Source organism: Pituophis catenifer, unplaced genomic scaffold, assembly GCF_029215685.1.
Source record: "Pituophis catenifer annectens isolate HBS135680 unplaced genomic scaffold, rPitCat1.0.hap2 SCAF_2, whole genome shotgun sequence".
NCBI lineage: Eukaryota > Metazoa > Chordata > Lepidosauria > Squamata > Colubridae > Pituophis > Pituophis catenifer.
In genome coordinates, this window is record NW_027256882.1 from 217547628 (window position 1) to 217564213 (window position 16586).

The 16586-nt window shown below is 34.5% G+C and overlaps 1 protein-coding gene across 1 annotated transcript in view; it reads left to right on the plus strand.

Moving 5' to 3' along the window:
• Positions 1 to 16586, plus strand: part of SLC24A2 (solute carrier family 24 member 2) — a 72329-nt gene that overhangs the window by 38966 nt on the left and 16777 nt on the right. The window contains exons 3-5 of the mRNA XM_070935535.1: positions 1470 to 1520; positions 5580 to 5675; positions 7371 to 7444. Coding sequence (XP_070791636.1) covers positions 1470 to 1520; positions 5580 to 5675; positions 7371 to 7444 — 221 coding nt within the window. The remainder of the gene's footprint in view (positions 1 to 1469; positions 1521 to 5579; positions 5676 to 7370; positions 7445 to 16586) is intronic.

Consider the following 16586-nt stretch of genomic DNA (forward strand, 5'->3'; position numbering starts at 1 on the left):
TACAAGATCTGATGAGGGGAACAAACAATGGGAGTCTCTTTCTGTTTCTTAGTGCCCTAATCAACATTTCTTTCTTTTATAATTGAGCTGACAGTTCATTTGGGAAAAGTGAATTTTGGGAAGAGGTCATTTACTTGCCTCTTCTGATGCCATTGTTCTATTAGATCTTGCAAGTATTAACAAAACAGGAAGATGAGGAGGCTGAGGGAAGTTAAATAGTACAATCCTACATTTGCTTATGAACAGAATCCTTCTCTTTATGAACATCTGAATTATGATATTGAAACATGTTTTATTATTGTCCAGCTATTTAGACAGTCTTTATAAGAATTCTGTTATGTAATAAAATGTAGTATATGAGTTAATGATATTACATTAATTAAATGTACTTTATGTATATCCTTTCTTATTTTATTTATCTTATTCTGTTTATTCCTTTTTTTCTGGTTATTTAATGTCTTAATTGATCTTCAATCATTCTGTCATAAATCATTACAGTTTAAAAAACCATTAAAGCTAATTGTTTACCCTTATCAAAAAAAATCATATAGTTTGTTTAAAGAAAAAAATGTTCATCTGATACTGCAAAAAAGTAGAGAATTGTTTACATTTTCATTTATTAAGTGAAATTCTAATGAATACAAGTTTCATAAATGCATAGTTGAAGATCTTGAGAATTTTACCTACAGTAAAGTTAATTATAGAAATATGCAAAACTGTTTAACAATCCTAGAATATATATTTATATGAGCTGTGATGGCGCAGTGGTTAGAATGCAGTACTGCAGGCTACTTCTGCTGACTGCCGGCTGCCAGCAGTTCGGCAGTTCGATTCTCACTGGCTCAAGGTTGACTCAGCCACCATCCTTCTGAGGTTGGTAAAATGAGGACCCTAATTGTTTTGGGGGGCGAATATGCTGACTCTGTAAACCACTTAGAGAAAGTTATAAAGCACTGTGAAGTGGTATATAAGTCTCAGTGCTGTTGCTATTTATACATTAATTCAGTAACATGAATGCTATTTCTTTGGCTCCTCATGTCTCTGAAAAGACAGGTTTTTGGTTCAGAAACTTTTAAATAATACATAATTTCGCTCATCTACATTTACATCTAAATTATCCTGAAGAGAAGGGGCCATTTTACAGAGACAAAACGTAACACTTTTTCATTATACTCAACGATATAATAAGAAAATACAAATTGCAGATTGTAGGACTGAAGAAGAAAGATTATTCTGCTTGCATGTTCAGTTGTGTTTAAAGCACTTTGCACAACATGCTTATTATAGAATAATATTTATTTATTTATTTAATTCTGGAAAAACAATTAATTTTGGATTTCAACAACTTGAAATCTACTCAATAGAAAAATTACTGCTATGGAATTGATTAAGAATGTATAAAAGCATGTCAATTACCTTGAATGTCTGAGAGTTCCTTATCTCTGTTGTCTTTTACTATAATGTTGTAGAGCTTGGATCATATGGAAAGCTAAAATATTATGACACAATGACTGAAGAAGGTAAGAAATATTTTAGATTTTTTGTGTCAGCCTTTTTATTTATTTTTATAAAAAAACTATCATGGTTATTTTTTTCCTTTCAGTTCCTCTCTGCATGACATCAGTGTCATAATGTGATGTGTTACCATTTTAACATTTTTAACCCTTAATATTTTTTACTAACTTGCATTTTTAATTTTATTTTCATGCAGCATATATGATCAACATACTATTAAGAGCACTTATATAATATTGATAAATGTTCGATAGATAAATACTGTACATAGTTTAAACCCTGCATTCTTCAAATAAGAGTATTTACTTTTATTAACATTTAGGGAAATTGTTCATTCGTGGTTATTGCTTTTTATATTAAAAAGTTAGAAATTGACCTTTTTAGTTCCACAAATAGATATTTGTAAATATTAGTGTTTTTGCCAAATTTCCTATAAATTAATTATATGCCTTCTACATATTAGAAAATGTTATTAAATTTCATGTATTTAGGAGAGCACATGAATGCATGAACAGGTTGATCTGCTGCATTTTCTGGCTTTCTATATTAGGTGCATAAGAATTGAACATCAGAAGAATTAGTGTATAAAGATCATCATAGACATTTTAGAAAATCAAAAGCACTGAATCTCACTAGTGCTAGGCATTGCAGTCATGTCACTAAAGTAGAAATAAGTTCAAGACTTACTGTAGAATTGTGTTACTGTATTTAAACAAGTGAACATCCATTTAACAGCATACATGACTAAGTGACAAAAAGTACACCAGAAATACTCTCTGTTCTTTCTGTACTGAAATTCAAGCTCAATTTGAACTTCAGGAAGAGTATTTTTCCTTTATTTTATCTTTATATATATTTTAGACTGTATAATTATTAAATGCTGAACTGTCATTTGTTATTCAGAAAGTCTTCATTGAATGAAAGGACAACATCTGAGTCGTGTATGATATTGTCTTAACACATCTGTACTTTAGGACAACAGTTTTGCGAAATCATGTGAAATAGAGAGAAATTGAGCAGCATCAGATTGATTTAATTTAGTACTTTGTTTTCCTAAGCCCAGCCCTTTTCTAATTCCACAGGCAGCAGAAAGGGAGAAGCAGCTTTTAAAACCCATTTTTAATTCTGCTATATTTCTTTGTTGAAGGGCCATTCGGCTTTGATCGGGTTTATGTAGCTTCTCTGCTTATCCAGGAGTCTCTGACCTTTTCCGTGTACTTGCAAAACAATATAATATTTCTCTGATATATAAAAGGTATTGAAGAGAGATGAGTGTTGCTGTTCTCCTGTCTACCGCACCTGGATATGTTTTTCTTACAATTTTAAGGAAGTACAATGAAGATGGCAGATATACAAAAGAATCTGAGCAGGAGAGAAAGAAAGAAAATTATTTAATCTTTTCCCCACCTTCCAATTTCTCTTTACTGTCCCTATCATTTTTGTCTCAGCTGCTCAAACTGCCCTGACCTTGTTAGAACTCTGATTTCTTTTCAAATCATGTAAATCTTCCCTCTATGAACCAGATAACTGTGTTTTAAAAATGTTTGTTGATGAATGCAGTGTGGAATTCAACTCCCTTTTTTTTAATAACCCCATAGTCGTCTAACTAAAAACGTATTCCTTGTCTCATATAATGAAATGAACTTTCGTGCTGCGTAGGTTTAAAACAGGAAATGAGAATGGCAATGCTACAGAATAGTTTCTTCTTTGAAGGACTGCATCATTTCTGAAATATTTCTATTTAATTGTTGCTTTTCTGGAAGGGCAATAGGGAGCAAAGCACACACATTCCAACTTCATCACACAAGCTTGCATATCTGCATCAGTCATATTTGCATCATGATGACACCACAATGTATGCTGTTATTTTCGGCATCCTTACAGTTTACTTCAAATGTCTCAGTTTTGTTTTGTTTTTTTAGAATTTATTTCTCCTTGGCAATATATCATCTTTCAAAATGTTCACAATTATTTTATGTGAAGTATTTTAAAGAAAAAAAATTAAGGTACAATGCTTAAATTAAGCCTATGAATAATTGAAAACATGGTAGGCTGCTCTTTTATTTATTTATTTATAAAATTTATTGGCCGCCCATCAGATAACTTTTGCTTTTTTTCATCCATTTTTAAAAAAGAACACTTATCTTTGACAAATCTAAGAGTAAATATTTCTGTCAACATTTCACTTTCTTAACAAAATTTTGCTTGATAGTTATGATATTCTGATGTTAACTGGGCTGATAGCTATTTGAACAAACAATGGCTGAACCAGATGAAGGAAGCAAAGATATTTGATTTCCTGACAAATTCTTCAAGGGATAAATTTATTCCTCTCAGATAAACTCCATCTGATTTTGTATTTTCCTAGTTCTAGACCTCTAATATGTCTGAAAGGTTAACATGGAATTACATGTGATATCATATCATTTTTCGAAGTGTAATGACAGTCTATCATTCAGCTCTAATGATTGCAGGAACAGTACCTGCAGTATTGCACCATTATACAGCAAGCCACATAATGAGATTGTTAAAGTTCCAGGAGGGTAAATTTACATTTTTGCTTTCTGCATTCTTCACTACTGATTTTCTATTCAAATGCAAATATATGTTATTTGAAAATTTGATGCTATTATTTTAGGTTTGACTTTTCCATTTATATGTTAAATGAAAGGAATGACCAGACTACCTATTTCTGTCTTCAGCATTTTTCTTTGAAATAACTATTTAAATAACCTTTCTTTTCTTGAAGGGTAATATTTGTGTACCCTGTGAAATATTGTGTATCTTTTTGCATTACCTTTATTTAAATGCTGATATTTTCAAATTGTGTTAGCTAAACTAAATATGTTGTTCGGTGAAAAACAGTGTAATAATAACTCTGAAATATAACTCTGAAACGTTAATTCTATCATAATAGCAGTTCTTTTGAAAGGATATATGTGCCAGTGTCTTACCAGGGAAAAACAATTGTATTTGTGACTATTACACTTCTTAAATATTGTTATTTCATAATGAGGTTGTATCTAAGCTTTCAGATATATGCTTATCATCTCCTATTCAATGCTTTATTGCTTCTGATGTAATAAACCATTAATTTTTCTAGATTAATATGAAAATCAGGGATTTTGATTTATCAGGAAGGAAATAAGTAAGTAATCTGTAACCCAGACATGTAAAAAAAGAGAACCAAAACAATGTCTGTCTTTTGTCTTCCCCTACAAAGATTAGTAGCTATTTGTTCTGCCCCAGCTTCGGATTCCCAGAGAATGTGACACATATCAAGCTTCGCAAACACTGTTTAATTACAAACAAACCCTTTCAAGAATGCAGGCTTCCTGTGCAAAGGGTCCTTATCAAAGTTATTAAGAACAAAGTCCGACAAAGGTTGGCAACCAGCCCAGAAAACCAGATATGAGAAGTTACTCGCTCTCCAAGATGCTCTGTAGTAATGAGACATTGTTTCTAGCAAGAAAGCACTAGCTGCCTGCCACTCAAATAGGCTAAGGGAGTGGCCAATTATCCTCAAGCCCTACTCTTGAGTAGACCTCCTCCTCCTGAGTAGCCACTCCTGCCTTTTGGCAGCCCTGCATGCCTGAGCATTGAAGAGAGGCTCTTCCACTTCGCTCTCTCCACTGGAAGGAGCCTCTGGAGGTTCTGAAGGCCCTGGCTGAGTCTCTGCCTCTGGCATCACATCCTCTTCGGCCTCCTCACTGTCCTACACGAGAGCTGGCTGCGCAGACTGCTGGCGCGACACCACACCAGCCTCCTTGTCATCAGGATCAGCCACGATCCGCTCAGGCCGCTGGCGGGCCACAACACTATTCTTCAGTGCTTATTCTCTACAATTATGTTTGAACTACCCATCTAGTTTAGGATAATAGGAAAACCTAAGTCTATTTCATATTTTGAAATGAAATACTTATCCCTTCTGCTGGGAAAAGTTTGGAGTAGGGAGCAGGCCAAGTTAGCAGAAGCCAGAGTGACATGTTACCACTAAATGAATAAAAAGTGAGGCATTAGCTGAGAAATAAGTATGCTTTAACAAATATGTGTATATTTTGTAGGAAAGTTCAAAGAAAGGGCATCTATTCTTCATAAGATGGCCAAAAAGTCCCCAGAAATAGATGGTGAACAACGGAACGGAAGAGCCAAAAATGCTGGTAAGTATAAGTGATCAGCATTGTTTCCTTCAAAACAGGTATTTCTTTTATTACGATAAGTTAACATGACTGTCTTCCTAAAATGCTTTTCTAATATGTTAATTTATTGGAAAGTTCCTCTGGAACCTTTATAATATATTGCAAAATTGTGTACAGTATATATATATCGTTGTGATATATACACATTGTGATACATCTGAATGCAACTAAACTTACGTTAGGTCAATAATAAGACTATTATATATTATAAAACCCTCTATGCTGCCCTTGAAAAGTATTCGGCACTTTAATTATTGCAAAATGCATCTGCATAGGTGTCAGATACTCAACTCATGTAACACCATTACTACATGAGTTGCAGTTGCCAATGTGTTTCCAAGTGCCAGTCAAGATGCAAGTTGTCACCTTTAAAATCCTTCATGACTTTGGACCAGGTTACCTGAGGGACTGTCTTCTCATAGTTGTCAGGTTACGATGTTGTCTCAAATAAATTGCATTTCCAAACAAATAGTCTTTGATGAAATCTTTCATTTATTGAGCACAACAATCTGTCCCTGAGTCCATCGTAGCCAACACTGACTTCCTGACCCCAAACCTTCCCTTTCCGTTCCCCAATTCTCTGCGTCTCATTGGCCATCTTCCAAATCACTCTCCCCATATCTACTACTTCAGCTCCCAGGAATGTCCCCCCTCCCATCCCATCTCCTAGGGGATATTATCTTCAGGGAAAATAAGTAGGTGAAAAGTCAAGCGTCCTCTTGCCAGCTGCCCCCTCTTCTCCTCCTTATGTCAGCACTGGAACGAATGTAGTTTGGAGTGCTGACAATAGTTGTTTTTACCCATCCAATTTGGTTCCATAGGTTGAGCATATTAGAAGTCCTATCAACCAAGCAGTAGCTAGTTTCTTTGAAGGCTGTGAAGACCTGATTTTGTGCCCAAGCCTGGGACCCTGAATCTGCATAGGACCCCATTTCCTGGCTATATTGATACCTATGTTGACAGTTTTCTTGCTGCTGTGTATATTAATTTTTGTATTATACTGTAATCGTTTAAATTGTTTTATAAGGATTCACCACACAAAGTCACTTGTCTGAAATGGGTGAGAAGCATTTTATCAAATGAAAGCAGGTCTGAAGAACTTCATAATTTATCAGAATCTTTTTCATTTTTAATTATCTTTAAATTTAGACTACTCCATTTTGTCACATGTAGGATGGCCAAGTAGATTGTCTCACTTGCAGTTCACCAACTTGTTTATCCAATTTAATTTGTACTCAATTAAAACATGATTATTGTTATAACTGACTCCTGAGGAAAAAGGCTTGAGTGATCTTTTTTTTTTCAATACTAACTGGAATACTGAATAGATAAGACAAATTATATGTTAAACCTACATTTCCCAGTAAGATTACTTAAACCAGTTTTTCAGAGTAATGACACTTAGTATAGGACAGCTATTTCAACCCATGACAACATTTCAGCTTGTCTGTCATATATGGGGTATTGAGTTCTCTGCATTTTGTCTGGAACTAACTTTAAAAAAATAAGATACTTGCATTCAGTTGTTCAGTCAAACTAACGCATGAGCATAGTCCAAATTAGCTCAGAGTCAAAATGGAGTTGGGTGATTTATAAACTGAATAAAAGACTGATTGGTTTTCAGTTTTACATTTCGTTCTTCTGTTTATATTTCAGAAAAAATTGAAGTTGAAGTGACACCACCCAGTGATGGACCAGTGCAAAATGGAAGTGCTGTTGGTGCAGAAGAGGTATCATTTTGTTTTTCATTCTTGCTTTTTCCCTGTTAAATGTGCTTTGTGCTTAATTCTATGTTATCCTAGAATTATCACAATCTGAAAAAGGAAACCTATTTGTATTGTGAACCATAGAAAGATTCCTTTATTTTTGGAATTTGAGGTCAGTTTTTGGCATTACAATTCCAAACAGTGCAAAGTTACCTTATGGAATCCAGTGCCCTTGGTTCTCACATATTATTCTCTTCAGCTACATCATTCACAAATTCACATGGACAATGATCAGGGATAAATGGCATTGTAATCCAACAATATTTGCAACTTGGGGATTGAAAATCAGTGCTTTACGTGCAAATTTAATGGAAATATACCCTTGAGAGCTACATGGAGATAATGCACAGTATCTTTACAAACCAAGTTTATTGGAAGCTATAAACTTACCATTAGTACATACAGGATAATGAGGCTTAGTAAAACTAGGATTTAATAATACAGAGCTCTCTGTGAGCTACTTTCATATTAAATTAATTACTTAAAGTTATTGGGAAGATGCTCTTATTATCAAAAGAAGGAAAATATACACTTATGTTTACATGGCTTGGAGATGAATTGTAGCTTCATAGAAGTTTATATTAACTGCAATATATAAACTTTAAAAAAATCTGTTGAATTGTTGCTTTGCTCATGCATGGCAAGTGATGTATAGTTGTACTGCATAAAATGTTTTTTCCTAAGCCTATCATTTGATTCACTCTACCACTTCAAAGTAATGAGAAATTTAAAGACTAGGAAGGAATGTGAATCAATACATTATTAATCTTTTTTCCTTTTCATTCCTGATGACATCTATTTAATGATCATCATATTATTTGGAAAAAAATTCTTAACTGATAATCCTGTAACCTGAAAGATTAATCCTATAGTTTAGAAAAGGTAGGAAAAATATCTATATAAAATTATATTTTAAATAGAATATAAACTATGGATTATTTTTGTTACTTTTCCTAGATAATTGTTTGCAGAATGGAATTAATGTCCAAATGATATTAAAATGGTATAAATGAGATATTGAATATGTAGGCGAATTCTAATCACAGAGAATGTAATATGGTAAATCCAAGTCAATTTAATATTTATTTCTAATTAGGTAATAGGAGATGGCAGAAGATAATAACCAACATGACACTCACAACTAAATTACACAAAATCTCATAAGATTGCAAAATATATAACTTAATATTTCAGTTTTTGGAGCCCAAATTTAAAGTAACTCATACAAAAACAGTGAAATATCATGGGATTATGCTTGAGATCACTAAAATTGTGCAACATTCTTGATCCTGGGATTTGCAATAAATATACTATAAAGATATTGGATTTTATTTGTGGAGACAATGTATGTTGGTGTCCATGAAAATTATGTTGCTTGCGATTGAAATAAGCATTCAAGCTGATTTGCCTTAATGAAGATGACTTTCAATTATAAAGATTTCTAAAAAAGAGTAAATTCTATCTAATTTTTAAAATAATTGATCGTGATAGTTAAGGTAACAAAATTACCTTAATATAATTTCCTAAAAAACTATTAAAGCATATTGAGAACAAAATATGTTTTTATACATTTTTACATATTTAAATGTTAACCATTGTTTTTAATGAGAAAACAGTGTGCGTACATGTGTCTGTGTAGAAATACAATGTGCAATTAGGTTTACCCCCCTTTCTAATCAGCAAAAATACAGTGATTTTTTTAAGGTGGGATATTCAATTGACTTACAATATTGAGGATAGCTCACTCATTTTTAGGGGCCATAGGAGTATACAAAATGAAACGTAGCATGGATGTTTAAAATTACTGTACCATTGGAAAAACTCAATTATCTTGAATTCTTGATATTCCTAGATGGAACACATTATTTGAGAGACTACTTTCTTTTAACATCCAGAAAGAGATGCAAGCATGCATGCATACATACATACATACATACATACATATATACTTAACAATTTTGTATCCTTTCTGGATAAGTATCCTTATGCAGTATTGAGTGATAAGCAATAAGCAAAATAAATTAAAGATAGGAAACTATAGAAAAGTAAAATCTAATTAAATTCGGTTTCCACCTACACTATAAAATATAACTTCCATACCTTTCCATTCTTGCAAACCAACTTTACTTATGTCACATCCTCATCAGTATATTGCCCTTAAACATTTTACAACTTTCTCTTTGAGCTTCCTATCAACTACAAGAATCTCATCAACTCTGTTTTGAGAATGTCATCAATTCCATTAAATCAGAACTTTCTCAGTCTTCCTCTAGCTCTTAAGCCGTTCTTTTTTGTTGTTATTGTTCCAATTATTTTCCCGTGAGTGCAAAATCTGCTCTTTTTTTAAATCAGTCAAGTGTTGATCCATTGGTTGTGACAGGAATTGACTGACCAGCTTGTTGCCCAAGTCTGATGTTGTGGCCTAAGAGAGAAATGCGCCCCAAGTCACCCAGCTGGCTTTCATGCCTAAGGCAGAACTAGAACTCACAGTCTCCTGATTTCCCGTCTGGTACCTTAACCACTGGACTAAACTGGCTCTTTCCCCTTGACCCATTCACTCTTCATATCATTGTTTTGCAACTTCATCTTTATTTATGCTGTCCATTTGACCAAGGGCACCTTAGTATTCTTTTGGACTAGTTATTTTTGTATTAAATCTACATTCATTAATAAGCCATTCATCTTTGACCCTATCTTTTTACCATGCACACTTATTTATTTATTAAGAAAATTTATATGGTAACCCAACCCACTCTCGGTGACTCTAGGCAGCTTACAAGGATAAAATGCCAATCAAATTCCTACAAATAATTAACAGAACAAGTTCCCTGTTCTGAAGTGCACTAGACATGTTAATCCATAATCTATCAAAGTGAGCAACAGACTTTACGTTAAAGTTCCAGAGCTACATTAGCACCTCTTTCCTGCATTGTTCTCATCATCACTGTCAATTTTCAGTATCATTTGCTCTGTGAGCAAGATAATATGTCAGTTATGCCATTATCTGTGGAATGCTAGGAGCAAGATGTTCTCCTTGAGAATTCCACTACAAATGTCCTTACACTCTAGACAAATAGAAAGTTTTTTTATTGATGACTTGCCCTGTTGCTGGGTTACCAGCCCTCAACATGACAAAGCAAAGTCTGCTGCCTATAATTGCACACAACTAAAATTAGAACTAATCTGAGAATGTGAGATTCTTGACATTATCGCTGTGTATACATTACTATGATCAAGAGTAGATGTTCAAGAGCACCACAATGTCAGTCTTCACATGGCTATTGATATTTATTCTCCAGAAAGTCAATCTGTGGGGTCCCTGATGCTCGCTGAGCTTGCTTGTTTTCTTGCATATCAGAACCTTGAGCACTGATGATATTACCTGGTTTGTGTAATGAAACAGATACAAGAAAACAACCAAGCTCAGAGAGAGCACAAAGTACCCCGCATTTCAACTATGACCTACAAATATTCTCCTTTATAAGTTGATCTGTATTTAGTAACAGCAGAAACATCAGATACATTATTCTAATATAAACAAGAAATGTCACACTAGGCTTCCGGTTTGCTCTTCGTAGCCACCAGACGGTCTCTTGGGACCGCCAGCCCCTTCGCCTGTAAAGAGCCGCCTGTACAGCGCAAAGGCGGCTCGAAAAACCCCATTTCCAGGAGGAAATGTGGGATAGAGCAGGTGAGTGTAGGTAGAGCTCTCCGTAGCCCCCAGGGGTTTTTTTTTTTTACTCTTGGGGGCGGGCGGAGGAAGCTCCCTATAGCACTCGCCGCCCGCTCCGGGCGTTGGGAGACTTCTGCCTTTTTGCAGAACAAGGCTACGAAGACAAGCTTCTTAAGATATTTAACAGATTAACTAAAGATGATGAGATCTGGATCTGGACCTGTGACCCTAAATTGCAAGTATTAATACTTATTTTATAAAGGATATTCAACAAAGTAAAAAAGACCTTTTAAAATGGCGATTGCCGAAACTGGAGCAGGGAAGCTGAAAAGAGAAAGTCCTTCCGTTTCTTATTAAGTTACAAAATAGCAGAATAAATGCTCCTGGTTACATTTGAAGGGATTTGAGCTGGACCTGTGACCTCGAATTGCAAGTATCTCACTTATTTTATAACAATTATTGAAGAAGGAAAAGGAAAAGGAAAAAAGAATCTTTAAAAAGGGCGACTGCCGAGGCTTGAGAAGGGGCTGAAAGGGAGAGTCCTTCCGTTTCTTATTGAGATACAAAGTAGCTGAATAAATATTTTTGGCTACACTTTAAAATAAAGCTCTACTTTTGTGTTTTTTCTCTTCCTGGAGATTTGATATTGATCTTGGTTGGAAAGAGGTTTTTTTTTTTTTCTCTGCTGCCTCTCTTTTCTTTTCTTTTTTTTTTTTTTTAAAAAAAAATAGTTTGTCTGTGTTGAAACATGGCATTAAAGTCGGACAAACAAGTAATGGGGGGGGATTCCCCCATTAACAAATTACGTGACCAAGTTTTAAAGCTCCAGTCTCAGAAAACCGATTTTAATATAATTGAATTTCTTTTGGAGGAGATTGTAAGAAGGGATGAGATTGTGAATCAGAACTTTGAAAAATTTAAGCAGGAAATTAAAGAATTAGTGCAATTAAAGTTTGATATTTTGAATCGAAAGATTATAAAAATGGCTAATGATCTTGTAGGATTTATGACTAAGTTGGATGAAAATACTAACTTATTAGAGTCTAAAGTGGAAGAAATTGAGGACAATTTGGATAATAAAATACAAAAAATTGAAAATGATTTGACAAACACTCAAGACAATAGCTCAGAAGAAAAATCTAAAATGGAGGTTGAACAAAAGTCTTGTAATGCAGAAAATTTACAACAACGGATTGAAAGAGAGGTCTTAATGATGCATTATAATTTTACAGAATATGCGATCAGACTCAGAGGTTTACAGGAAAATAACAGAGATGATTTAAGGAAAATATCTTCTGAAATTCTGGCTGGGATTTTAAAGGTTCAACCTGAGGAAGTGTTTTGTAGGATTGATAGAGTGTACAGAATAAACTCCTGGATTGCAAAGCAAAGGCAATTGCCTAGAGATGTGGTGATTTATTTTACAGATAAGGAAATTAGGAATAAAATTGTGCAAAATTCCTTCAATTCTACTTTGCAATTGTATGGAAGAAAGATATGGATCTACAAAGAGCTTCCCCCCAAGATGTTAATGGAAAGGAAGAAATTTGGTTTTCTGGTGACTGAGTTAAAATACAGAAATATTCCATTTAGGTGGAATGCCCCAGTTGGCATAATATTGAGATATCAAGGAGAAAGATACCAATTAGATACTGTTGAAAAAGCGGAAGAATTTTATCAAAAAATTTTGAAAATGAACTTAACATCTATAGGCACAATACAGGATAAGCAGAAGGAGTTGGAAATAAAGGGAAAACATCGAATTACAGAGGTTGCGGTAGACAAACTGTCTTTGGATTCTCTTGATACTCCAGCTGGATTATCTACAAATATGAGAGAAGCGGCATCTGATTTCAACGTGATGATCCAACAAGATCAGTTTATAAAGCAGAATGAAAACCGATCAGTTGATATACAACTTGTAGAAAGGAAAACAAGATGGAAATTAAACCCACAAAAAGAAAAGAAAAAAAGAAATAGGTCTCATAAAAACAGAAATTTCTAAACTAAGCAACGGTGAAGCCAGTGATTTTAAAAAAATGAATGAATATGTGAAAAGATAGTGGAGGCGAAGTATTGGTTAATATCATCCTGAGGACAGTGACAGACCTCTGCAATGCCGTAATTTTGAGATGTGAAAAGAGCCTTAATCTGTTGGATTTGAATTATCTATTTTGGATTTCTTTTCTTGTACTGATAAATATATTATAATTATTCTGAGCTACAAGGCAAGAGAGTTACGTTGGGGCATGCAGAAGATCTGGTTGTTACCCATTACGATGATGGGAATTAATAATCCTGATGAAAGCCACAATTACAACTATATGGAATACAATTATAATGTCACTCGGGTGGTTGTTTTTATTTTTATATATATATGAGGATACTCATTACTGATGGGGGCAGATGAAGACTGAAGACTTTGAACAAACTGTTGCATCAGGATGCTACGTTACCCAATTATGGATGGGGGACTCAACAATCTAGTGGAAAGACATCAAAGAAGATTATATGGATTATAAATTTAAAGTTATTGTCTTTTTTTTTTAAATAATGGAATATATATATATATATATATATATTAGCAGAGTGGGCAGTGGATTGAAGATATTAAGAATTGTTGTGTATGGTAATTTTGTAGGAAAGTGGGTGGAAATATGTTAGTCTACTGATGGATTAGCTTAAGAAAAGGGATGTTTAAGTGATATATTTAGGGTAGTGGAGGAAATGGACAGAGTTGAATAAATGTTAAATTAGGACTTATGTGGAAGGCTGCTTTGAAATGTTATATTAATATACACAAAGAATAAATGTTAAAGTAGGATTTATTATACAGTCTTAAAGTGGAAGGTTGCTTTGAAATGTTGTAACAATACATAGATATAAGTTTTGGGGAGGACAAAAAGGGTAGATTATTGCTAAATTGGGAGTTATAATAATATTATGCTAAACTAGAAAGGGTCAGTATATAGAGGAGAGAGTAAGGCGATGGTAAAATATTATGTAATCTGTTATGAATTAGGTTTTTGGTGTGAAGAAGTCACGGGGGGGATGGGTGGCGAGGGGGGGTTAGGGAGGAGGGGGGGAAGGAAAAAAGGGGAAAAATTTGTATTTGAAAACTTTTTCAATAAAAAAAAAAAAAAGAAAGAAATGTCACACTACATAGAAACATACATATATGTGTGCACATACACAGACCACACACAAACACAGACAAGATTTTCCTACAGCACAACATAGGAATCAATACATCCATCCCTGCCTTTTCTTCCTTATCTTCATTTTCCCCCTCCAAAGATTCTTGGCCTACTTCTCTCAGCCTTTCTCTCACCACTTTGATATTTACATAATGATTTGTCTGGCCTGAAAATAATTGATTTCCTCATAACCAGCCTTGGCTTTTAATTACAGTTAATCCTCGATATATGTTCACAATTGGGACTAGAATTTTTGTCATGTCATTGAGGTAATAAATTGAACCATCATATGACAAAATCCAATTTTATAACCATATATATTACAGCTGTAAGTCAAGTCACCATGGTCATAAGTTGAGTCATGTGGTTGTAAAGTAATCACAAGAATAGAATAGAATAGAATAATTTTATTTCTATACCGCCCTTCTCCTGAAGGACTCAGGGCGGTGTACAGCCTATTAAAAACACAAGACAACATCAGTTAAAATAGTTTAAAATTATTAAATGAATTTGGCTCAATTTAAAACCCCAGAAATTCAAAACCCAATTTAAAATTGTTATGTTGATAGCCCAGCCTGGTGGAATAACAGGGTCTTGAGTGCACAACGAAATACCTGGAGGTCAGAGATCTTACGCATTTCCAGGGGCAATTCATTCCACAGGGCTGGGGCTCCCACAGAGAAAGCCCTCCCCCTGGGTGTCGCCAGCCGACATAACTTGGCCGATGGCACCCTGAGGAGATCCTCTCTGTGGGAACGAACTGGCCGGTGGAAGGCTATTGGTGGCAGAAGTCGGTCTCGAAGGTACCCGGGTCCCATGCCATGGTTATAACACTTCAACAACAAGGTTATAAGTGTAAAGGGCCAGGTTATTTACGAGACCACCTTCTGCCACCGATTACCTCCCACCGGCCAACTCGGTCCCACAGAGAGGGCCCCCTTAGGGTGCCGTCGGTCAAGCAATGTCGACTGACGACCCCCAGGGGGAGAGCCTTCTCTGTGGGGGCACCCGCCCTCTGGAACGAGCTACCCCCAGGAATACGACTAATCCCGGACCTCCGGACCTTCCGTCGAGCTTTGAAGACCTTCCTATTTCAGCAAGCTGGGCTGGCTTAAAATTTTAATGGGTTATTTTAAGGGTAATGGGTTTTAATTTTTGGGAGCCAATTCGATTTAATTCTGTTTTTTAAATTATTTTAAATTTTATATTGTATGTATTTTAATTTTGGCTGTTCACCGCCCTAAGTCCTTCGGGAGAAGGGCTGTATACAAATTTAAATAATAAATAAATAAATAAATAAATAAATAAATAAAAAATAAATAAATAAATAAATAAATAAATAAATAAATAAATAAATAAATAAATAAATAAATAAATAAATAAATAAATAAATAAATAAATAAATAAATAAATCAATCAATCAATCAATCAATCAATCAATCTAACTTAACCAAAGATGGTTTTTTCTAGAAACACTGGAGAACAAAGATTTTACTTCCTGAACACTTTGGATGTTTCTTACAAATTTTTGGCTGTTAATCATTAAAATAACCTATAATTTAATCAGACACATATCGTTTTATAGAAGTTGTTTTTACACAATGGCAGTGTTCATCCTATGGTACCTGTTGACTTTGCTGCACACATGAAAGAAGCATACAAAGTATGGAACTATTGTTGAAGCACATCCAGTACAGCAAGTACAATTGGAATATCTATGGAGATCTAAAAACAGTGACTGATGGTTGGAATGCAGCTTTGATACCAAGTACTGTTGTTACATATGTGAATGGGACAGCTGTGCAAGAGAGCCAGATTACATTAAAACTTGGAAAGAATTTGGTTCCAGGACAGAAAAATGTGGCACATGAACTGTTCGTTGACCCAACAAAGATATTTTTGCCTTCACTTCACATAAAACTCGGACTGATGAAAATTTTTGTGAAAGCAAATGGACAAGGATGGTGAAGATTTTCATTATTTGAGACAGATGTTTCCTAGAATAACTGAGACCAAGATTAAGGAAGGCATTTTTGTTGGTCTACAAATCAGATATGTCATCTGTGACAAGCAGTTTGAAGATCTGATAGTGGAGCCAGAGAAAATCACCTGGAAAGCAAGGATGTTATTGAGAATTTTCTTGGCAACTACACAGCACCAAACCACATAGAGCTGATTGACAATCTTCTTATAGCATACAAGACCATGAAGGGCAATGTGTCACTGAAGATTCATT